The 24,480-nt window shown below is 39.0% G+C and overlaps 1 protein-coding gene across 9 annotated transcripts in view; it reads left to right on the top strand.

Moving 5' to 3' along the window:
* Window positions 1–22,930, top strand: part of NIN (ninein) — a 110,600-nt gene extending 87,670 nt beyond the window's left edge. For 6 of the 9 annotated variants that reach the window (XM_054447655.2, XM_054447653.2, XM_063651219.1 and 3 more), the window contains 7 exons: window positions 926–1,072; window positions 3,176–3,355; window positions 4,378–4,521; window positions 7,020–7,121; window positions 13,034–13,234; window positions 16,674–16,787; window positions 19,070–22,930. In XM_054447655.2, the coding sequence (XP_054303630.2) occupies window positions 926–1,072; window positions 3,176–3,355; window positions 4,378–4,521; window positions 7,020–7,121; window positions 13,034–13,234; window positions 16,674–16,787; window positions 19,070–19,279 (1,098 nt within the window). In that variant the 3' untranslated portion in view covers window positions 19,280–22,930. Of the gene's footprint in view, window positions 1–925; window positions 1,073–3,175; window positions 3,356–4,377; window positions 4,522–7,019; window positions 7,122–11,768; window positions 11,830–13,033; window positions 13,235–14,990; window positions 15,503–16,673; window positions 16,913–19,069 lie in introns of those variants that run through there. The other 3 variants (XM_054447659.2, XM_054447656.2, XM_054447657.2) reach the window with 3 other exon arrangements.
* The last annotated feature ends 1,550 nt before the right edge of the window (window positions 22,931–24,480 follow it).

Genomic DNA, 24,480 nt, shown 5'->3' with positions numbered 1-24,480 from the left:
CTGAGGCAGGCGGCTCACAGAGTCAAGAGATCAAGACCATCCTGGCTAACACAGTGAAACCCCATCTCTACTAAAAATACAAAAAATTAGCCGAGCGTGGTGGCAAGTGCTTGTAGTCCCAGCTACTGGAGAGGCTGAGGCAGGAGAATGGCATGAACCCAGGAGGCGGAGGTTGCAGTGAGCCGAGATCGTGCCACTGCACTCTAGCCTGGGCAACAGAGCGAGACTCTGTCTCCAGAAAAAAAAAAAAAAAAAAAAAGGTGAGGTCTCTTTGTATCCCAGGCTGGATCACCACTTGCTGCCACCTCAAACTCCTGGGCTCAAAGGATTCTCCCACCTCAGCCTTCCAGGTAGCTGGGACTACAGGCACACGCCACCACACTCAGCTTTTGATTTTTAGTAGAGATAGGGGGTCTTGCCATCTTGCCTAGACTAGTTTCAAACTCGTGGGCTCAAGCGATCCTCCTGCCTTGGCCTCCTAAAGTGCTGGGATTCCTGGTGTGGGCCACCATGCCTAGCCTAGAATAGGATTCTACAAGTATATATTTTTATTTGCAACTAAGAGGGTCCTTTACAGTCCAACATCATAGGCTAAAACATAATTTCTACAAAATTCAGTGAAACGATCTTTTGTGATGCCAGTTGGCACCCGTTGATTCTGTAAGATACCATTTAGTGATCTACCAGATGACTATCAGCAATACCTTGCTCCAGACATAGTTCATCATTGTCCTAAATATAATTTAACATCCTGTAAATACACATACTGTCCTGGGTTTCCACTGAGCTACTGACAAGAAAGCTGGATTTAGTAAAGAGAAACAAACGAACTTGAAAGTTCTTTTGTCCTTATTCATTCCTGAACATGCTAGAGGTGAGACCACAAGAGTTTGTGTAACAGTAAAAGATCGTTCTCACAATACAGGTTCAGAATTTAGAAGACACCCTGCAGAATGTAAACCTACAAATGTCCCGGATGAAATCTGACCTACGAGTGACTCAGCAGGAAAAGGAGGCTTTAAAACAAGAAGTGATGTCTTTGCATAAGCAACTTCAGAACGCTGGTGGCAAGGTGATTTGTTCTTTTTTTATTTAGGTATAAGTTATTTACAGTAAAGTACACAAATCTTAAGACCACAACTTGGTTATTTTTATGTGTATATGCGTGTATATATAAATATGCATATTTTATGTATCTGTGTTTGTATAACCATCACTTAGATAAAAGTGTAGAACATTTCCAGCACCCAGCAGGCTCTCTCTTGTTCCCTCCAGTTGGTAACCCCAAGGGAACCACTTTTGTACCCTCTGCCACTGTAGTTTAGGGTTGCTTTTTTCTAAACTTCATATGAATGAAACCATAGTGATATAAAACAGGTCTTTTTTTTTTTGTATTGAGCAAGTCAGAAGACCATGGCTGAGTTGAGTTTTGTAATAACAAAACATTTTCTTAAATGGTAGATAAAAGTATTTGTGTGACCTTAAAAAAAAATCAAATGTAGAAAAACATTGCAAGAAATTAATCTGGGAACTTATACACAGACTTGCAAAAAAGTACAGCTTCTGCTAAAAAGGCATAAAACAATAGTATTGAATTTCAGGAGATAATTCATTGCTACAAATAGGTTGCTATGGCCCCAGAAAGTCCAGGAAGAGCTGATTAAAGTGTTAGCTGGCTGACACATTATGGTGGTGTGGTAGAAAGTGTCTCATTTTAATAAGTCACAATGCTGCCTAATCTGTGTGCAAATAAATTAAGAACAATGTTATAGATGTCATTTTGGGGCAGATGTCAAGATTTTGTCCTACAATAAAAGTAGACACATTCAGTTATTTTATCTCTTGGTGAAACTTTTTATAAAACAAATAAGATAGTTGTTTTGGGCTGGGTGTGGTGGCTCATGCCTGTAATCCCAGCGCTTTGGGAGGCCGAGGCAGGCAGACCACTTGAAGCCAGGAGTTCAAGACCAGCCTGGCCAACATGGCGAAACCCTGTCTTTACTACAAATACAAAAATGGCCGGGCATGGTGGCTCACGCTTGTAATCCCAGCACTTTGGGAGGCCTAGGCGGGCGGATCACGAGGTCAGGACATCAAGACCAGCCTGCCCAACACGCTGAAACCGCATCTCTACTAAAAATAAAAAAATTAGCTGGGCATGGTGGCAAGTGCCTGTAATCCCAGCTACTCGGGAGGCTAAGGCAGGAGAATCACTTGAACCCGGGAGGTGTAGGTTGCAGTGAGCCGAGATCGTGCCACTGCCCTCCAGCCTGGGTGACAGAGCTAGACTTTGTCTCAAAAAAAAAAAGCCAGATGTGGTAGTACACGCGCCCGTAATCCCAGCTACTTGGAAGGCTGAGGCATAAGAATTGCTTGAGCCCAGGAGGTGGAGGTTGCAGTGAGCTGAGATCGTGCCACTGCACTCCAGCCTGGGTGACAGAGTGAGAGTGTCTCACACACACACACAAAAAGTTTCCATTTTTAAAATTACTTCTGGATTGACTTTTTCTGAAAATGAGAGTGTACTTTTTTTTTTTTTCCATGTTTGGTTTAAAAGGCAAGAGGCTTATCTATTTGGGTTATTTTTTATTTTTTAAATCATTTTCAAGATCCAAAAAATCACTTTGGTAGCTGAAAGCACATTTCTGAATTCAGATGTTAATTACATGGACAATATGTGCTTTGGATTCTAAAAAAAGGATGTGATTGCATATGTGAAAATGAAAGTAGAGTTTAGCCTGTGAAAGCTTTCGAGTTGGCAGTGCATTTCGGCTTTCTCTTTATGTCCTCTGTGAATCAAATGAATATCTTCTGGGCTTAAAGATAACTTCATAAGAATGAAGCAACTTTTAAGCCACCAGTCTCAATGCAATTGGGTCCTTTATGGAACTGGGCCTTGCCCTACGGTCATATTCACTATTGGACATGACATGGCTGTTTCGTCAAAGACCATTTTAAACAGAACTCTCCAAACCTTTTTGTTTAAATCAAACTTCAAGAATATTGTTTTATTCATATTTGTATGTACATACACATACTTTCATTAGAAGACTGAGGGAACAATTGAAAGGTACTTACTAGGAGTCATTATCATTGGGTAAATATGACACCTGTCTCAAAACAGCAATTACCCAATAGCTTGTTTTTAAGGCTTACACTCTACAATTCTCTTAAGAGCTGGGCCCCAGAAATAGCTACTCATCCATCAGGGCTCCATAACCAGCAGAAAGGGCTGTCCTGGGACAAGTTGGATCATCTGATGAATGAGGAACAGCAGCTGCTTTGGCAAGAGAACGAGAGGCTCCAGACCATGGTACAGAACACCAAAGCCGAACTCACGCACTCCCGGGAGAAGGTAACTTGAGAAGTTGCACCTCATGGCATATGTTTGAAAATGACTAGTTTGATAGGAAAATGAATGTTGGATATGATTGGAATGGTTCTAAGGTATGGATTTGAGTATCCTGCTATAGCAGACTTATTTTAAGAATGTATAATTTATCATTTACTCACATATAATTTTATCCTGATGTTTATAAAATATTTTTTATAAGCAGTTTTATATTAAAATATATTCGTGACTTTAATCTTCATATCCAAAATATAGACTCATGGAAATTATGTGAACCATATATTCTTCAAATTGGCCGGCCAGCAAGACTGGTAGTACAAAAATGGTAAAACTAGACTCAGGTCTTGCAGGTCTAAATAACTCCTCATGAGAGAAAAAGGTGCCTCCTTTAAAAGACAGCATTTCAAGGTTTAAGGTCTTTTCCAACCACCAACTTGGTGCTTGAATTCCTTACCTCTGCTGCATAGTCTCCCAATGATATTTAACCTATGCTTAACACCTCTTTTGAGGAGGAACTCTGAAGAGTCGCAGATATTTAGTTAGAACACCTAACTCCATGCCAGAAACTGCTATCACTGATGCTGCAGTGGTGAGCAAGACAGACATCATTCATGTCCTCATAGAACTGTTTTAGATGTGAACAGTCCAATAAGAGCAGATGGGACTGTCAGCCCATTCTCTCCTAAAAGTAGTGTTCATGTCAGAAAAAAAGGGCCTGGGACTGCTGTGCCTGTTTTCCTGGCAGCCACATCACATACACTGTTGACTCCTGGAGAGTTAGTAGACCCAGAAGTCTCCTCTTCCCAGTCTTGTTCCTACAGTGTTGGGTTTGCAGACCCAACCAGACTCACCTAGAAAGGGTCTTTTGAAATCCAGAAAAGCTAGCTTCAAGTATTTACAGGCTTGACTGAAAAAGGAAGTTAAACAGGACCCAAGTACTGAATTAAAACTTTCCCTATGTTTGTTATTTTTGCTGGCTGGGTGATTGAATTAGCATTTCTTCCTCTTACATTTGTTCTTGTTAGGTCCGTCAACTGGAATCCAATCTTCTTCCCAAGCACCAAAAACATCTAAACCCATCAGGTACCATGAAACCCACAGAGCAGGAAAAATTGAGCTTAAAGAGAGAGTGTGATCAGTTTCAGAAAGAATCTCCTACTAACAGCAAGGTGAGTTTTTGAAAATATATGGCGTGCATCTATGTTCTCACTATAATGTGTTCTTAAGTGTGTTTCTTCTCAGGTGTACTTCTAAGGAAATGATTATGATGGCATATTTTGGCATGTATCTCTTTATGCTGTTAACTTGTCAAAATAGCATCATGGTTCTTTTTGATTGAATAATGGTTGAAAAAATAACAATTTGGCCCGGGTGTGGTGGCTCATGCCTGTAATCCCAGCACTTTGGGAGGCCGATGCAGGCGGATCACTAGGTCAGGAGTTTGAGACCAGCCTGGCCAATATGGTAAAACTCTGTCTCTACTAAAAAACACAAAAATTAGCCAGGCGTGGTGGCACATGCCTGTAGTCCCAGCTACTCGGGAGGCTGAGGCAGGAGAATTGCTGGAACCCAGGAGGCGGAGGTTGCAGTGAGCCAAGATCACACCAGTGTACTCCAGCCTGGGTGACAGAGCAAGACTCTGTCTCAAAAAAAAAAAAAAAAACACACACACAATGTAAGCTTTCTTAAAGAAGGCAGTTAATCATCTTTATTAGTATTAGAAGCCTTTATAAGTTGGCAAAATATTTATCACCCGAATATTAGAAACATCTTAATATGAGCTGTATTTTTTTATTGCTATGTAACAAATTAAAACAACATTTCTTGTCTTATCTACAAGTCAGTAATTCAGAAGCAGCTTAGCTGGGTGGTCCAACTCAGGGCTCTCATGAGGATGCAGTCTACATGTTGGCCAGGCCTGCAGTTACCCGAAGGCTTCACTGGGGCTAGAGGATCTACTTTCCAAGCTCATTCATACAACTGTTAGCAAGAGGCTGCTGTTCCTTGCTGGCTGCTTGCCTAAGACCTCAGCTCTTCACTACCTGGGCCTTTTCTCAGGGTGTAGCATCTAGCTTCCCCCAGAAGGAGTGATGAAACAGACACTGAAACCGAAAGACCAAGACAGAAGCTGTGGTCCCTCTATGATCTAATCCTGCGAGTGACATACCAACATTTCTGCTGCATTGTATTTGTCACGCAGACTAACCCTAGTATAGTGTGGGAGACGACTGTATAAGGGTGTGAATACCCAGAGGTGGGGCTCTTTGAGGCCTCTTGGAGGCTGGCTACCCCCTGGTCACACCTCTGCAGTGCCAATCAGTTTGCTTTCTGTAATTTGTCCCATGAAGTTAGCGTTCTGGACCAGACTTCCAGAGTTGTTACTTTTCTTTTTCTAAACTGAAACTCAGTTTTCACTATTACCTCTTTATAAAAAATATGGCGTGTTTAGAAATCTGAGAAAAATATTTCATTATAAAATATTCCTAAAATTTTTGTTTTTTGTGAAAGTTACCATGACCATTTGCAGTAAGAAGGCCTGGTTGTGCTCTAAAGCTGAAATGCCATTTAATTTCAGGTACATTCAAGTAAACTTTGCAGAAAGAAAATGGGTTTCATTTAGCTGCTCATTAGGGGGGGAAAAAGTCTGTGATAGGCTTTTAATTAATATTGAATTTTAAAATGGCCTGGAAGACTACACTTCTGTTTCACAATTCTTGCTGTTCTCCTCAGCTCTTTTTAATAGAAGCAAAATCAGCTTTCTAAGATAGTGTTGTATGTCTTTTACTGAGCAATATTCTGACTCAGTGTCCTCTAGCTCACTAGGTTCTTCCTGTAGTAAAGAGTTATAAAAGGGAGGCTGGATGCGGTGGCTCATGCCTGTAATCCCAGCACTTTGGGAGGCCGAGGTGGGCAGATCACGAGGTCAGGAGTTCGAGACCAGCCTCATCAACATAGTGAAACCCCATCTCTAAAAAAAATAAATAAAATACAAAAGTTAGCTGGGTGCAGTGGTGCACACTTGTAGTCCCAGCTATTCGGGAGGCTGAGGCAGGTGAATCGCTTGAACCCAGGAAGTGGAGGTTACAGTGAGCTGAGATTGTGCCACTGCACTCCAGCCTGGGTGACAGAGTGAGACTCTGTCGCAAAAAAAAAAAAGTACTCATGAAATCTTTAAAATTGAAAAGTTATATAAATCAGGTTTTATGTACTCTCAATTTTAAGCCTTCAAGTTTGCATTAAGACAGTATTTTTCCTGCTGCAGATCCATAGTAGAGGATTATGAAATCAATTTAATGGAAACCAGCATTTTTTATTAATATACTACAAAATATCAGAGTACATGGTCCATGGTAAGGATATTTCAGTGATATGTACTGTACATGTGTGTGGGTGTGTGTACTGTGTTGTAAGATAAAATGTATTTCTTGCAGTGGGTGGCATCCAAGTTTAAAAGCCAGCTGCCTTAAGGAGTCTATTCTGAGGACAGGTGATTAGATTACTTAAATGTAAGCAATACACTGAATTGTATTATTTGTTTGTCACTGAATTAACTTGGCTTTCTTCCAAGAGTTGAGATTTCTGACAAGCACAGATTTGTCAAAATAACGTAGAGCAACTCAAGTGTTTTTGTTTTTGTTTAAAGGGAATATTTTGTTTTTTTAAACAGGTCAGTCAGATGAATTCCCTTGAACAAGAATTAGAAACAATTCATTTGGAAAATGAAGGCCTGAAAAAGAAACAAGTAAAACTGGATGAGCAGCTCATGGAGGTAAGTTTCTCAGCAGATGGCCTTAGCTATGAAGAATATTTTAATCCATGAATGAGCTATTTGTTGGGAGAGACTAGACATGGCATTGAATTCCCATTGTGAAAATCTAAGTACACTGCCAAGTTGAATTCTTTGGTCTGCCTTACCAAGTTTAACAGACAACTTTGCTTAATTATACTGCCATAGGAAGCCATACTGCTTTTCAGAGTAAGTAATAATGATGACCTAAAATGCAAAGACCTGTACCTCTGCAAATTCGGGGGGCAGGGACTCTCTGATTAGCCAAGGGGCCCTGAGCACTCTTGCCATCACGGTGTTTATACCAGTTCACTGATCCCTCCTATATTGCAGCATTTTATAGACATGACTGGTCTCTAGCACCCTCTTCAGTTGGGAAATCCATGCGGGAAATTTTAGAGCATTAACAGTTGGAAGTTTTAATTTCAAGTGCTGCTATTCTTCATTATTACATTTAGAACTCAGGACTGCCTTGTGAGAGGTTACCTCTGATAACTATGAAAATGTATTTGTGGCCGGACATGGTGGCTTACACCTGTAATCCCAGCACTTTGGGAGGCTGAGGCAGTCAAATGCCTTGAGTCCAGAAGTTCAAGACCAGCCTGGGCAACATGGCGAAACCCTGTCTCTACAAAAACAAATACAAAAATTAGCCAGGTGTGGTGGCACATACCTGTAGTCCCAGCTACTTGAGAGGCTGAGACAGGAGGATTGTTTAAGCACAGGAGTTGGAGGTAGCAATGAGCTGAGATCACACCACTGCACTCCAGCCTGGGCAACAGTGAGAGACCCTGTCTCAAAAAGAAAGAAAAAGAAAAAAAATGGATTTATAAAACTAGCTTGTCAGCTTGGACTTTGAGTTCCAGTCTTCTAGATTGCTTTCTGAATACCGAGTTTAATTATAGGATATAACAAACTTATGTATACATCCTTCTTAAGGATTTCATTGATATACCTTGGGTAAATGAAATTAGTCAATCTAACATTTAGTGAACTATAAGACTTACGTAAGGCAGAGAAGAACCTGTAGAAATTATCTTTTTGTGCTCTTAAAAAGTACTACGTATACACATATTTTTAAGCCAGAATTATAAGAAGAAATGGGGCCGGGCGCAGTGGCTCACCCCTGTAATCCCAGCACTTTGGGAGGCTGAGGCAGGTGGATCACCTGAGGTCAGGAGTTCGAGACCAGCCTGGCCAACATAGTGAAACCCCCGTCTCTACTAAAAATACAAAAAAATTAGCTGGGCGTGGTGGTGGGCACCTGTGATCCTAGCTACTGGGGAGGCTGAGGCAGGAGAACTGCTTGAACCCAGGAGGCGGAGGTTGCAGTGAGCCGAGATCACATCATTGCACTCCAGCCTGGGCAACAAAGCCGGACTCTATCTCAAAAAAAAAAAAAAAAAAAAAAAAAAGAAGAAAAAGAAGAAATGGAACTATTTAAGTATTTTCTTTTATGAAGCTGGCCACATGCAAAGGTAGCTTTTAAAAACCAAGCACGAAGCATTGATTTTTAATGTGAAATATGGGCAAACATATAGCACTAACATTAAATCACCAGTGAAGTTTGTCAATTTTGTGTTCTCTGATTTCTCAACTAAAGGGTTTTAAAGCTTTTAAAAACCAAGCACCAAGCACTGATTTTTAATGTGAAATATGGGCAAACATATAGCACTAACATTAAATCACCAGTGAAGTTTGTCAATTTTGTGTTCTCTGATTTCTCAACTAAAGGGGAAATTCATGAAAGTTTTAGTGAAATCTAAACCATTTTTTCTTTTTTTTAACAGCAATATAATGAATGCATTCAAAACTTTGAGCTGTGGGCTGTACTTAGATGTAGACATGCTTTTCTGATGAAATATAATTATATACTCTGAGGAATAAGATGTCTAAAACTAAGCCCATATGTCTAGTATCAAATTGAAAAGTAGCAGTGTGTACTTAGTCACTGTGAGAGTCTTTCCAGAGGCTCTGCCAAGAGGCCAGTTCTTCTCCCGCCTGCTCCCCTCTTACCCAGCACCCGTTGACATTATTAGCCAGCGTAAGCAATTTCCCCTTGTTTTTTTCCCACCTGGTAGTAAATATTTGCTAACAGAGGAGGAGAATTGAGTGTTCTTGACGCTGGAGCCGAATAGCTAAGGAAAAAGCATGGATTTTTCTATTTGAACACTGAAAAGAATGTCTCATACCTATTTATTCTAATGCAACTTTCATTAGGAAATGGAACTGAATTATTGGCCGGGAGCAGTGGCTCACGCCTATAATCCCAGCACTTTGGGAGGCTGAGGCAGGTGGATCACAAGGTCAGGAGTTCGAGACCAGCGTGGCCAACATGGTGAAACCCCGTCTCTACTAAAAATACAAAAATTAGCTGGGCATGGTGGCGTACACCTGTAATCCCAGCTACTCAGGAGGCTGAGGCAGGAGAATCTCTTGAACCCGGGAGGCGGAGGTTGCAGTGAGCCAAGATCGTGCCACTGTACTCCAGCCTGGGCACCAGAGCAAGGCTCCATCTCAAAAAAAAAAAAAAAATTAACGCTATAGATTTATACAAATTGGATTTTTTTTTTGAGATTCTGTCACCCAGGCTAGAGTTCAGTGTTGTGATCACAGCTCACTGCAGCCTTGAATTCTTGGGCTCAAGCAGTCTTCCCACCTCAGCCTCCCAAAGTGTTGGGAGTTCCCTGATCTCTCCTATATTTCTCCAGATTGAAGTTTTTAAAAACAGTGTTATTGGCCGGGCGCCGTGGCATGTGCCTGTAGTCCCAGCTACTCAGGAGGCTGAGGCAGAAGAATCACTTGAACCCAGGAGGTGGAGGTTGCTGTGAGCTGAGATCACACCACTGCACTCCAGCCTGGGTGACAGAGCAAAACTCCGTCTCAAAAAAATAAAAATAAAAATAAACAGTGTTATTGAGGTATAATTCACATACTATGTAGTTCACATATTTCAGGTGTACAATTCAGTGGTTTTTAGTATGTTAATTTTTAACCTGTGATAAATATATACCTAACATAGAATTTGCCATTTTAACCATTTAAAAATGTACAATTCAGTGGCATTCATTAAATTCACATCCTACAACCATTACCACTACTTCCAAAACCTGTTCATCACTTGGCTGTAGCTATTAAGCATTAACCATTCCCCCTCTCCAGCGCTACAAATTGGATTTTTATTTATAGTATGATATCTATAGAGTAGGTTAATTTGGGGGATGCACAGTGTGTCCCAGCTCACCTGAGGGATAGGTACATTCCTTCTCACTCTGGCAGGGATTCTTACCTGATTGGGGCAACGGGTGGTGGGCTGGGCAGGGACAGGTTTCTATATTAGAATCTCTGGAGTCAGGGGGCTTGAGCACAGCTGTCTTCATGGTTCTAATCTGATATGTGCACTCCCTTGGGGGAAGTAGTCTCTCATCTCTATATACTAGTTTAACAGTCAGGGTTCTAACATAACACATCCCCCCACTGTAATTAAAGATCACAGATCACTAGACTAGGAAAAGAAAAAAATTAGGGCTAGAATTTGACTCCTACTTCAGGGCTTTTTCAATGTGAGCGGTTCAATAAATTTGTTTTGAACACTCAACAAAAGGGTTACAGACTGTATCAGCAGTTCTCAAGTCTATTGTGTACCTCTATGATAGCTAACATTTCAGACACTTAAACAACAAAATGGCTTATAGTTTATACTGCATTCTGCATCTCCAAGTGGCAAGAGATTTAACATCAGATCCATTCTGTACTGGACCTGGAATAATCTTTTTATTTTTTTTTAAACGGAGTCTCGCTCTGTCACCAGGTGGGAATGCAGTGGCACAATTTCAGCTCTCTGCAACCTCTGCCTCCCGGATTCGAGCAATTCTTCTGCCTCGGCCTCCCAGGTAGCTGGGATTACAGGCGCCCACCACCATGCCCGGTTGTATTTTTAGTAGAGATGGTGTTTCACCACGTTGCCAGGATGGTCTTGATCTCCTGGCCTCGTGATCCACCCGCCTGGCCTCCCAGAGTGCTAGGATTACAGGCATGAGCCACCCATACCCGACCTATTTTTTTTTTTTTTTTTTTTTGAGATGAAGTCTCACTCTGTCACCCAGGCTGGAGTGTATTGGTGTGGTCTTGGCTCACTGCGATCTCTGCCTCCCAGATTCAAGCAATTCTCCTGCCTCAGCCTCCTGAGTAGCTGGGACCAAAGGCAGCGTGCCACCATGCCTGGGTAATTTTTGTACTTTTAGTAGAGACGGGGTTTCACCACGTTGGCCAGGCTGGTCTTGAACTCCTGACCCCAAGTGATCCGCCCACCTCGGCCTCCCAAAGTATTGGGATTACAGGCGTGAGCCACGGCGCCTGGCCTGGACCTGGAATCTTCTAAATCATTATATTGGGAGGGGCACAAATAGGATACAGTAAGTGAAGATGCACTTGCAGAATTAGAGTTGTAGAACATTTTAATGTCTGAGAATTTATATACAGAAAAATGTGTCTTTCATATGCTCTTATTCATGTATATAATAGACCTAATTAGTACTGTTCTTTCTCTTTTTATAACTCATACTTTTCTCTTTTTATAACTCCTGTAATTTTCTCTTTTTGTTTTGTCTGTGGCTAACCTGTACCTAGAACTCAGTGGTTGGAAGTAGCAGAGAAGGGTGCAGTTCTCTGCCTGAGATAGTGTGTGAAGGTAGAACATTCTCTTTCAATGAACTTTCATAGCATGGAGCCATCTCATTAAACCCCTTGCTCATGTTATTTCTGTTGATTGTAACAGTTAATAAGTACTTAAGGAAAGAGCCAGTATTCATTTTGTTTTAATGGTATAATATGTCTGTTTACATCAAACTTTCCCTCAGTATTTAAAGCATTATGTATGAAGAAAATTATCCCACTGATTTAAAATTATGGGATAATTCTCCATAATTTTTATCATGAAAATAAAGTGTTTTTCCGAATCTACAACTAGAGGTATTTCAAAGTGGGCAATGCCCCTACCCCCACCTAGAAATTTAGAGGTAAGGAAATGGATAGTGGCTCTGACATTTCATGGTAACATTTAGTTATAGCCGAGTCTTAGAGGTCCTTTTCCACCTTCTCACAAGCCTGGAGGTGCAGCTTCTTGAGTTTAGTCTTGGTGATGTTTGTTGCATGCTCTGCGTGTGTATAGATGTGAGGTGGCCTACCTCACTGGCCAAAATGCCGTGCATCCTCCTCCCTTTCCTCTCCCCCACTTTGACTGGCGTGTTGGTACACATTTCCTCATTTCCTCATTTCCTCATTGTCTTGAATACTTCCATTCCATGTTCTCCAGTTCCCAGATGTTCTAGGATATTATTTGCTCTATGCCCCAGAATTGTCTGTCTTGTGCTGTTTAATCTAAGGGTGTAACTACATATTGATAAACTAAAGGTAGGTTAAAATCATTTTAGATGCAAGATGAGGTTCTTCAAAAAAAATTGCTAACTTGGGGTTGGAAAAAATGTAGTCATTGAACATTTAAGAATCTTTATGAATGGTAAAGTGGTAAAACCCTAAAGCATAACCACTTTCTCCAACCCCAGTTTTTAAAAGGGGGGAGGTAATTATTCCAGTATAAGAAAAAATGAAATAAATTCAGATGTATTATGTACATCATGCCCTTAATATCACTCGAGTTTGGAAGGGCTTTTTAAGCCTAAAACTTTTAAGAAAGGCTACTTATTAAGCATATTCTCTGCTATTTTTCTCATTTCTATATTCCTCAGGCCCATATGCTGTCCTGTTTCCAAGTTTCAGTGGGTCTGGGGTTATTAATGAAGTAATAGTCTTCATTCCTCACTGCCTGACACCATGAAGGGCAGCTCTGGGATTGAAGGGACTCAGCTGACCAGGGCTTTGCCCTTGTCCTTCAGATGCAGCACCTGAGGTCCACTGCGACGCCTAGCCCATCCCCTCATGCTTGGGATTTGCAGCTGCTCCAGCAGCAAGCCTGTCCGATGGTGCCCAGGGAGCAGTTTCTGCAGCTTCAACACCAGCTGCTGCAGGCAGAAAGAATAAACCAGCACCTGCAGGAGGAACTTGAAAACAGGACCTCCGAAACCAACACACCACAGGTATGAAAGCTCTCTCTTCTCTAGTAGATCACCTGTTAATTTTACCTGTTTATTTGAAAGTTATACCAGTTCAAAGGTGGAGAGAAAGAACCTAAATCTGATGGCACACACCTGTAGTCCCAGCTACTTGGGAGGCTGAGACGGGAAGATCGCTTGAGGCCAGAGGTTCAAGGCTGCAGTGAGCTATGATCATGCATGTGAATAGCCACTGCACTCCAGCCTGGGCATCATAGCAAGACTCCATCTCTTAAATTTAAAAAACAAAACAAAATCACAATCCTAAATCTTTCAGAGAGTTATATTTTACCCGTATGACAAATCCATAGAACTGCAGTGCTACTTTTGAGCTCTCAGCTTCTAAGCTGAGTCATTTAGTGTTCTGTAATAGACGATTTGCCCATTTGTAATAGATGAAGTATCAGGATGGATCACTTAAACATAGCACACAATTGGCCTAATGTTCCTATCCCATGCCAAAAATATTACAAAATTTAAATGTTGCTAGGATATGCGCTACTAACAAAGTACACTGAGCTTTCCTGTGCCAGAGCCATGCAGCCTGCTGCATCCCATGAAAATCACAAGTGATGACCTTTCACAACAAAGAGTATAGTCAGTGACATCTTTCTAGTTGACATAGTTCATAAACTATTTAAGAAAATAAAAATCTTCTCATTGTTTGCGTTAGCATGATCCCAGCTCACCACCACATCCAATCTTATATTACTTAGGTTTTCAAGTATTCAGAGTTATTTCTCTTTAGTGCTTCATTCATCATCCTTTCTCAGAAGTTTAACTCTTGGGGCTTGCCTATTCAGAACTAGGAATAAAATAGAAAGTCCTTCTTTGTGGAATTCTACGCTAATCCTTTCTGGTTTGCATGCACTTTTGTGTTCAGATACCTTGCCTCTCAGTTAATGCTTGATAAGGAATTTCCCATCTCTTATTTGAATCCCCTCAGAGTGGCTTTGCAAAGTCATATTAGCCCTGGAACTCTACATAGGAACAGTTCTGTTTCTTCTACTATCCATCTATGCTTAATTACGAAGTACTCCTACCACTTGTCAGTTCTAATAAACTTTTCCCTCTACATACGTACCTATGCTGTATTTCTAATAAACTTTAGAAAGTTTTTGTCTTATAAGCTTTAAAATCTGTTTTTGGAAGCTTTATACATACCTCTTCAGCTTCCCAATATTAAACTTCTTAAATTGTGATGGTAGAGTGTTAGATGCTTTAACTCTCCAGTATATAATTGAACTACAAAACTTTGATCTCAGTTTTTAGTGGACCTTCTAACCAAATGATCCGCCAAGATTCTACTCATTGTTCTTACACACTATTTTCAAAGTATGCTGTTTCCAACCCACCCACCAATGTTAAAAAATATCCTTTTCCTCCAATTCCTTCAGGATTAGACAAAAACTAAGATTTTTGAAAGAAAAAAAAAAAATCCTCCAACCAGATGACAGGGTGGACTGCTTATTACTCTCACCAGAATGCTACTGCAGGCTCTCCCACTTCCCGCTGCTGAGCTGACACTAATTTTAAGAATACAGAATATTGTTAAATCTGCACGTTTCTGTGTGTGGAGTGATTTGATCTCTTCTGCATTTTGTGTTGGTTTGCTTGCCTATGTAGTGTTAACGTGTGTGCTTTTAAAAATTGTTTGCATTGTAGATGTGTGAATTTAGACTCCCCCTAAAAGCTCATCCTGACATGAGGGTGAAGTGTACCACTTGCCTTCTTTCTCTAGGCCTTGTTACCGGAGCAGCAAGCAGTGCACGCAGATTCCTACAGGATTGGGCACCTGTGAAAACTGGGCTGCTATTGATGGCATTTCTTACCATGGCAGACAGACGCACACACCCACCCATGCACACACACCACACACAGAGACATAAGCTAAAATATGTTGGAATTAAGTGCTCTTTTAAATTATTTTATTATTTTTACTGTTAAACCTTTGCAGTATTATGTCTCTTATTTATTTATGTAGAAATGACAGATCTTGTGAATCAAATTCACAAACATCAGCTTGTTACAAATCATTTTATTTATACCCTTTAAAGAGTGTGGACTTAAGATTCTTGAAAGGATGTAGTCTATATATTTTCTCATTCCATATGTTGTAACTATTTTTAACAAAAGGTACTACTTTTATATATGGAATTTGAAGAAAACCAGGGGTATTTATATTGTTTTGTATAAGATGTATAAATCTTTTTGACAGGAAATTTTTGATGAAACAATAAAATAAATTTTAAGTATGTGACTGCCTTTGTTTTTCCTGTTTTTCCACTCTTTTGCCAACTCTATGTTCTTTGAATTATCTTTTTTGTTTTGCTTTGTTGTTGGGCAAATAGACAAACATTTTGTATTTATGTTTGAATTTTAAAAAGCTATTATTTATTTATTTTTTTTAATATAGGCCTTTTTAAAAGCTAGGTGTCCTCCAGGCCCAATTTTTTGTAACTTACTTCCTCCATTAGACCTTTGCCTATTATAGTTTTTATCCTCAGGATAGTTACTACATGATTTAGGGTTTCTTTTATGATTAAGTGTTACTACTTAGTATCTAAACAGATGGTAGCCTGTGACTCATGTATGGTCATTCTGAATGTCTTTTAAAATATATCTTAACTACCATCAGCTGTTAACACCTTTATGAAATCTGAAATTCCTCATGGGGACATTTTGGCGGACTGCAGAGGGACAGGGGTTGCATTCTAATAAGTCAATTGCATTCTAATCTCTCTAGGTCTCTCTCCTAGCCAAAACCCATTTACTCCTTAACGCATCACCATTGTGTGAGAACAGGAGATTTTTCATTTTCAATCTGCTCTGATAGTAAACCCATCCTCCAATCCAGATGTGTGCTTCACATTTACAAGTGGGAAACAGATGACTAGAAAAATTGGCAGGAAGAGGCTATTATGAAGAAAGAAACACCACCCTCACAGTCAGCTACTTCAAAGGAAAAACAGACATGCATATTGCAAGCTGATTGGATATGTTAGGAAACCCTGAATATATTCAGTGCTTGTTTTGTTGTTGAGAGGCCCACAACATTGCAGAGACCCAGATCACAGATGGGAGGTTGATAACTATCTTCTAAGTTACCTTGGATGTCCATTTTACTAGAGGACATGGATACAGGTATTAAATTACGGGTTTTCAGAATTTTGCTTTATATCAGGGGGATGATGGTAACACAGGTAAGATTCTTTTGATTTTTCAATCTGATCCTTTCTCTGATAGGGTTACTTTTCTGATACGCAATCCATGCAGGGCTCAAAACTCATTTCATGAGAAATCCATCCTTCCTGTTACAAAGGCAAAACATTTGCTGTCCTTTCTCTAGGCATCTTGTGGGGAAAATAAACCAGTGTTTTCAGTGTGACATGATTTTCAAATAATATACTTTTCTTCCCTTCAGGGAAACCAGGAACAACTGGTAACTGTCATGGAGGAACGAATGATAGAAGTTGAACAGAAACTGAAACTAGTGAAAAGGCTTCTTCAAGAGAAAGTGAATCAGCTCAAAGAACAAGTGAGCCTCCCTGGTCATCTCTGTTCACCCACCTCACATTCCAGCTTTAACTCCAGTTTTACATCCCTTTATTGCCATTAACTCGTTAACTTATGTTGTCTAATAAAGGCAAATTCTATTATAAATGTCTGTAAGAACTTAGGATTTGCTCTCCCTCATACCACCCCAAAAATATGAACTCTGTATTTTTTCCAAAGCTCTGTTTAAGGCATGTTTGTCCACAACTTAAAAGTGTAAATCATTGCTAACATGATTCACATGGACCTAAGATTTTAAAGATCAAAAAAAATCTATTGATTCACATGGACCTAAAGCATGTCCATTCATATGCTTTAGGTCCATGTGAATCAACAGATTTTTCTCTGCCCAAGACAGGAAATATTCCTATTTAAATTGAAAAATGATATTGGTTAAAAAAATAGGGGGATAATAAATGGAACTTTAGCTTTCCTGTTCCCAACAGCTTATGAAAACCTCAAAAAGTATCTCATTGCTACAGCTAGACTCCAAAAAGATGTACTTTGAATTAGAATCTAGACCCCCAGATTCCAGGACCACTAAACAGCCAGCTCCTTTTCACCTGCTGGTGGCAGATGTGGCCTTGGTGTTTAGAAATTAGTTGCGCATCCACTGAAGAGACAAGCAGAAAGTACTACCCTCTGGGAGAGTGTTATAGCCTCTCTGGAAACTGAGATGAACATGTGGGATGGGGGACAGGAAATGCCCAACCTAGTTCTTTAGATACTTAAAACCTAAGAATAACAACCCCAAGAGAGGGTCTGAATTCAGCTGTAGACAGCAACTTTTGGTTGTCCTGTTTCTTAATACAGAGGGAGGAAAAAGTCCCATTCAGTGAGCATTTATCCATTCAGTTCTTTACATATTCAAGCATTCAACCCATAGTTACTGTGGGCCAGGTCCTGCCGTGGGCACATGGATACAACAGTGAACAAAGCCCCTGCCCATATAGAATGCACTTACAAGGTGCCAAGCATTTGGCCAAATGGTAGGTTCAGAAATAAGTGGGGTCCGTCCTGTTTTCAGTAGAGGGGAACACAAGAGAAGAGATATTTGATCCAACCCAGGAGTTTAAAGAAAGCTTCCTGAAGACCTCTTAAGCTGCATCTTGAGAGTTAAGATTTCAACTAGTTAAGAAAGTGTGGGGAAGGGCATCCTAGGCTGTGGGAACGTCATGGAGTTATGACCACATGTGGGGTGTGGACACATATGAACACTTCAGCATTGCCAGTTCACACTGTCCTGGGAGAGGTAGGAGGAGACTAGAGAGGAAGGGGGAACAGGACAGTAGGCCTCCAGTGCTGAGCCGAGAAAGAAGCTTAATTTTTATTCTACTGGCGATGAAGAACCATCAAAGTGTTTTTTTAAGGAAAGGAAGGGAGGGAGGAAGGAAAAAATAGTTGTATTCGGGAAGTTCAACAGAAAATAGGTTCTGAAATGTTATGTGATGTCTGCCAGTCATCTAGGTTCTGAGCTTGAGAGTGCTGTCATCCTTATCCCTGCCCTTTGAAATGCTAATAGGTTGTTAAGCTACTCTGTAGTTACTCTTTATTCTCATAAACCTTTATACTTTTAGATGCCCTACTTGAAATTTGGTGTAAAATGAACACTTAAAAGGTAACATGGAAAGGGGGACTGGAAAATATTAACCAGAACAACAATGAAAGTATCCCAAGGCTGCTAACAAGTTTTCCCACCCCAACCTAGACCATATATTCTAACTATAAAGATTAGACGAGACAAGGCCCCATGCAAAACAAAACAAAAACAAAACAAAGACAGTTGAGAAGTAACTGCCCAAATCTTGTCTCTGTTATAATACATGAGCTAAATTTTAAAATAATCAGTGGGTTGTAGTTATGAATGGTAAGTTCAAGCATCTGTTGTTACAAGCAGAGTTAAACAGTCCACACCTGACACCTCAGGAATTTAAGTGATAAAAGTATTTGATATTTTTAAAGAATAAATAAATAATGCCTATTTAGGTAGAAAACCTTTTGTTTTGGTGCCATCTAATATCAATCTGTTCTATTAGTAACTTACATAAACATCTCATGCAAAGAAATAGCTTGGAAAAAGTGGATTTGTTCCAATGGTGTCCCTGATGCCAAGTCTGATGTTAAAGCTATATTGTAAAATAAAAGAATATAATTATAAGAAGTGATTTGCCTTTATAAAACAACTGTCCTTATGTCAGACCTTAAACTGAAGGTTTAAGAAGAGTTACAGAAATGGAGTCAAGATGTTTCTGGTTCTGTTTCTAGCTCTGCAAGAACACTAAGGCAGACGCAATGGTGAAGGACTTGTATGTTGAAAATGCCCAGTTGTTGAAAGCTCTGGAAGTGACTGAACAGCGACAGAAAACAGCAGAGAAGAAAAATTACCTCCTGGAGGAGAAGATTGCCAGCCTCAGTAATATAGTTAGGAATCTGACACCAGCGCCATTGACTTCTACACCTCCTTTGAGGTCATAGCCAAACCAAAGGGTACACTCACATTTGTGCACTTTACTGAAATAGATGAACATTTCAGTAGGCTCTCAACTTAAAGTTAAAATTAAGCCTAACCTAAAACTGCCAGAAACAGAACTGGAGTTTCCATTTATCATAATTAGTTTTTCTAAATAGACCCTTACGGGAGTTTGAAAATAAATACTCACATATTTCACTATTTAAATTATTCCCAAGATTTGAATTTATTTTAAAATTCTAATAGCCACCAAGAATGTGGACATATGAAAACAATTCAAGAACCTACAAAATACCAGTTTTGAATGAGTTTTCGTGGTTTGGGGTTTTTTTTTTTTTAATTATTACATATCTATGTGTAAAGTCTAAATATTTGAAGTTTGAGATCTGATGAGAATAGTTGTTATAAACTTTATTTTAAAACCAAATTTAGGTGTTCTTACATATTTAAATACTGGAAAGTCATTGTAATAGTTTTGGTTCTTTGAATTGGTAGACAATTAATTGGTAGAGTATAATTGGTTAGGAGGCAGGGCTTATTAAGTGGTTATTAACCACTGAGGTCAGACAAACCTAAATCTGTAGAATTCTAACCTTCTAACACCTGTGACAGTATTACCACTCTTTTTGTATTATAGATTTAGAACTGATTTACTCAATTGCACTCTTAACTAATGTTAAAAGCTTACTTGCTTTAAACAGCCTTTTCTTCTTTCTCTTAAAAGTTTCATTTGAGGAGCTGGTCTTCTAAGAAACAGATAAAGCCACATAATTAAAGCAGTTGAACTATAGGGAAAGCACTGAACAAACCACTTTGGAGTAAATAGCTACTCTTAGAAAAGAGGGATAAGCAGACCATATAGGTTTTCTGTCTCTCAAATCTTGGAGTTCATGAATTTACTTGAGGTTGCCTCAAGAACTCAGGGAACAATACTGTAAACTGTCTTCCTGAACTACTGTAGGGCCTCTCTAAGAATTTGAAATGTATAAACCATGTGACCTCATTTATTTGTCTTATATATTTACAGCCATAGTAGAATTTTTATTTCTACATTTTTAGTAAGTTTAATATTCTGGGGAAAAAAAGGCCTTGATTTTAGGGTTAAAAACCTGACTTATAGAAGAGTTTAATATAGGTCAAAATTTTCTGTGTTTCTTATTCCTTCTATACCTCAAATCTGATTCTAAGAATTTCTTACTGTGATAATCATTGGCATGCCACCTGAGGTCAAGGAGTGCCAAATAGGACTTTCCACTCATGCTCAAGATCAAAACTTTATAGAACAGTCAACATTTTAGATTCGGTAACCTTTTTTTTCTTCCAATTATAATCTCTGCTTCTAGCCACTTCCGCCAGCAGTTGGTGGAAGACTTACTAGGTGCAGGGCACTATCCAAGCTCATCACAACAACCTGCTTGTTTTCATGAGACAATAATCCGAAAAGTTCGCTTTGATATATTCCTGGAGGGCCAAGCCCATCTATTTACAAAAGGTGTAACAGCAAAATCAAGCACTGCTTTACAGGCAGGAACACAAGAGAAAGCAAACTGCCCAAGAAGTCATCATGTCAGAAACTCAATCTCAACAAAATAATTTCCATCAGGGAACTTCAGGGTTTCTTGGGGCTTATGAGTCTCACCGGTCAACCCAGGAAGCCTCACTACAAGAGCCTTAACAAGGCACTGTTTTTTGTGGGACTGGGAGTTCACACTGATGAAGCAGACCATTGAATTTTTGCACAGCTCTTGTCAGAAAGCGCTGACTTCCCCCTGGATAAAGAGTTATTTTTAATCCTTCCCTATAATTATACTTCAAAATATTTGACATCTGCTATCATGCCTTCTTTAGTTCTTTCTTCTGCAGTGCAAACATTTCTAGTAAGTGTTTAACTACTTGTATGGCATTAGCTTTCACAGAAAATTGTTTCACTTAAAACTGTGGATTGGCCTAGGCTAAGGACAAAAATAAACTAAGTACCTGTAGTGTATTTATGTGATATGTGTCAAGTTACTCAAGGTTATTGCTGTTGGAACTGAACAATAATATTTCCCAGATAGCTGGCCTTAGCATGTGATCACAGTTGTTGTATTTTTAATTTTTGTCTTTTACACTATGATAGGTGTAGGTTAATTTGTTTATTTCCTATAAATTTGTATTTATGTGTATATAACATGCACAATGAATGTAAATATGACTTTCTGGAAAGTTTAGACTACATTTAGAATCTCTATTCAAAATCAAAATGCTGCTCAAATGAATTTAACCAACATCTAGGTGCTTAATTTCTCGTTTTATCTCACTTATGAGATTGGGAAAAAGATCAATATGAGAAATATACAGATACCTTAAATGTATACATTTGTGCAACAGTTTTTAAGAAGGTGAGTGGCAATTTATAATTTAGTTGGCGATTTATAATAGAGCTTATAGCTTTTAAAAGACCTTTTAAAGACATTAAATGTAAACTTAAAAATATGTTTAGATCTTGTTTCAAACTTTACAATAGCACTCTTCAAAATAGTAAGTTATATATTTTATAGGCATTTAGTTGCTTATTAAAAGCACTGATTTTTAAGCTTTTTGATTTAAGAACATTTAAGATCGTCTCAGAAGATGGGATCTTCGTTTCAAGAAAAGGGAATCAAGTTTGCCTTTGAGATAATACGTTACACTAAGAAAAGGAAAATGTGGATAGTAAAACCCACCTCTCTCATCCTATTTTGCTCACTTCTGCTTTTTAGAAGCCTGCACGTAAGCTCAGATTTGTGAAGGGATAGTAGAAGGGGAGAAGTAGAACCACAGTTTTATTTATTTTTCTAAAACTCTTACTAAATCCAGATTTTTTAAACTGTTTTAAATATGAATTTCTCCCCAGAAATTCCAATGCATTGCATATTTAGCCTTCAGCATATTTTTCATGAGCAGATCATGAAGTCATAGGCTTCCAAGGCATAGGAAGAGATCTTACAGGTCTAGTATTTTAATAATGCACTAATACCCAGGGCAGATATTATGAGAAACTGTTTCTTCTTCTAAGGGTTTATGGCAGACTTTGCTTTTTTAACATGTGAGAAATGAATTTTTTATTTTGTGATTTATGTGATTTCTTTTGCTGAGTGAAGGAAAAGAGAAATTGTTGCTATTGTCAGCATCTTAAAGGTATTTCCAGTCAAGGCAAGGCTAAGTGCTTTGTGATAGTATTAAGCAAGTCATGTTTTGAATGGATTACCTGTAGTGACTCATTGAAATAATTTTACAAGTAATGCCAAAAACCAAGTCAAAGCCTAATTAACCAAAGCACTCATTTAAAAATCATCACGTTTGGACCTATCTGGACCTCTCAGCACTGTAAAATAGTTTTGGTTTTGTGGCATATGAATAGCTGTTTAACAAATCAGAGTTAGCTTTTTGCTTCTCAGCTTTTTTGGGCAATACAAGTTAAGTTCTTAATGGGGAGACATTATCATGGCATGACTTAAGGGAACATTGGTTTTGTGAAGGAAAAACAAATTATCTAAAGCCATCTCTATATTTCTGTTCAGATAAAGATTAATGAGTTATGTGTTTATATCAGCTTTGTATATTTCATCTTAGCCATTCTATCCTAGAAAGATTTTAATGTGAGCTTAAGATGTAAATAAATAATTTTGTAAACATGCCTTTTGTTTTCTATATACCCTGACCTTTTAATAAAGTTTCAGTGTATTTATCATTGGTCTTTAGAATGATAGCATCAAAATATTTCACTAAACACATTCTACAAATGCAGAATCTCAGCCTGCACTCCAGACCTACTAAATCAGAATCTTCATTTTAAAGAGATTCCCCAAGTGATTTGTGTAGGATTTAGAGCATTGGGACTCCATTTCTATTATAAAAGGATGACTTTCACACCAGCCAGTTTGGGGTCCCTGTATACTGTGGCAATGCATAGTTTCCCTGCAGAATCATGACTTAACCTTGGGCAAGGCCCTGTTTGTGATTTTGGGTGCTTCAAAGATGGCTTTATTTCATGTTGCCATCTTTAGGGGTGTTTCAGACTTTCTTAACTGAGCAGCTCATGAATGATGAGATATATGCAGTTGGAAACACAAAAACCACCTAAAAGCATGTTAATATGCTGAACACTGAAATGTAGAATTGGAAATGTTGGCCAAACTAGACCCATCTCACAAGCCCTGTTTTATTTCATTTCAAAGCTTTTATGCCAACCTCATACTGCCTTTACGTGGCAGGAACTACCATTATTCCCATTTTATGGATGAGAAAATGGAAGCTTAGCAAACTCAAGGCCACACTGCCAGCTAAGTAGGGGACTTGGGACTAGAGGCTCAGGTTTGTCTGTGTTGCAACACTTCTATCAATTCCTACTTCTGGCAGAACTATCAGTGTTGGTTCAATGGCAACCATGTACACTGCACTCTGAAGAAAAGTACTGTGTAAAACATTCCTGCCATCTGTTTGCGGTGGAATGGTAAGATTTACACAGAAAAGAAGATTAGAAAATCTACATCCATACAGAAGATAATCAGGTGTTGATGGACTCTGTGCTATGAGCACCAAAATAAGATTAGTGTCAAATGGGTAAGGTCCTTAACCTAGCATTCAATATAATTCTGCACTTCATTGAGATTTGTGCAGCCTGTGTGTTTTGGAGTCTTATTTACTGTGCAGAATTACAAGAAGTAATTTTCTAACATGTACTTGATGTCCATTTTCCCCATAATAATAGTTATGTTTTGGCCATAAGACTGGAATTCTCACCTAAATTATGTGAAATGTCTATTATATAATCTCCTGATCAAAAGGTTAAATTTCACCCAGAAGTGCTTTCTATTCTTTGTTTGGTTGCTTCACTTGCAAATCAGGAGACATGGCTAGTTTTGACAAAGTCTTCTTTTTAAATTCCATATAAAGTTAAAATTCCAAAGCAGAGAACTATATAACTAAATCAGTGAAATGTTGTAATGAGTAGGCAACAATGTAAAATAGAGTTGGATACCCTTATATTAAAATAGTATTTAATTCTGAAAAATGATTACATGGGATATGCTTTACTAGTTAAGGCAAAGTAGACAGCTTTTAACAGTGCTTACAGCCCAGATGAACATTTACCAATCATTTTTCTTTCCTGTTTGGAGGCATATCTGTCTTCAAGATCAAGCAATAAATAAGTACTAACCCTGTGCCAGGTACTAACAGGTTA

The sequence above is a fragment of the Pongo pygmaeus genome, chromosome 15 (genome assembly GCF_028885625.2).
Source record: "Pongo pygmaeus isolate AG05252 chromosome 15, NHGRI_mPonPyg2-v2.0_pri, whole genome shotgun sequence".
Classification (NCBI taxonomy): domain Eukaryota; kingdom Metazoa; phylum Chordata; class Mammalia; order Primates; family Hominidae; genus Pongo; species Pongo pygmaeus.
The sequence above is the reverse complement of the archived record's forward strand: the minus strand, read 5'-3'. Positions and strand labels throughout refer to the sequence as shown.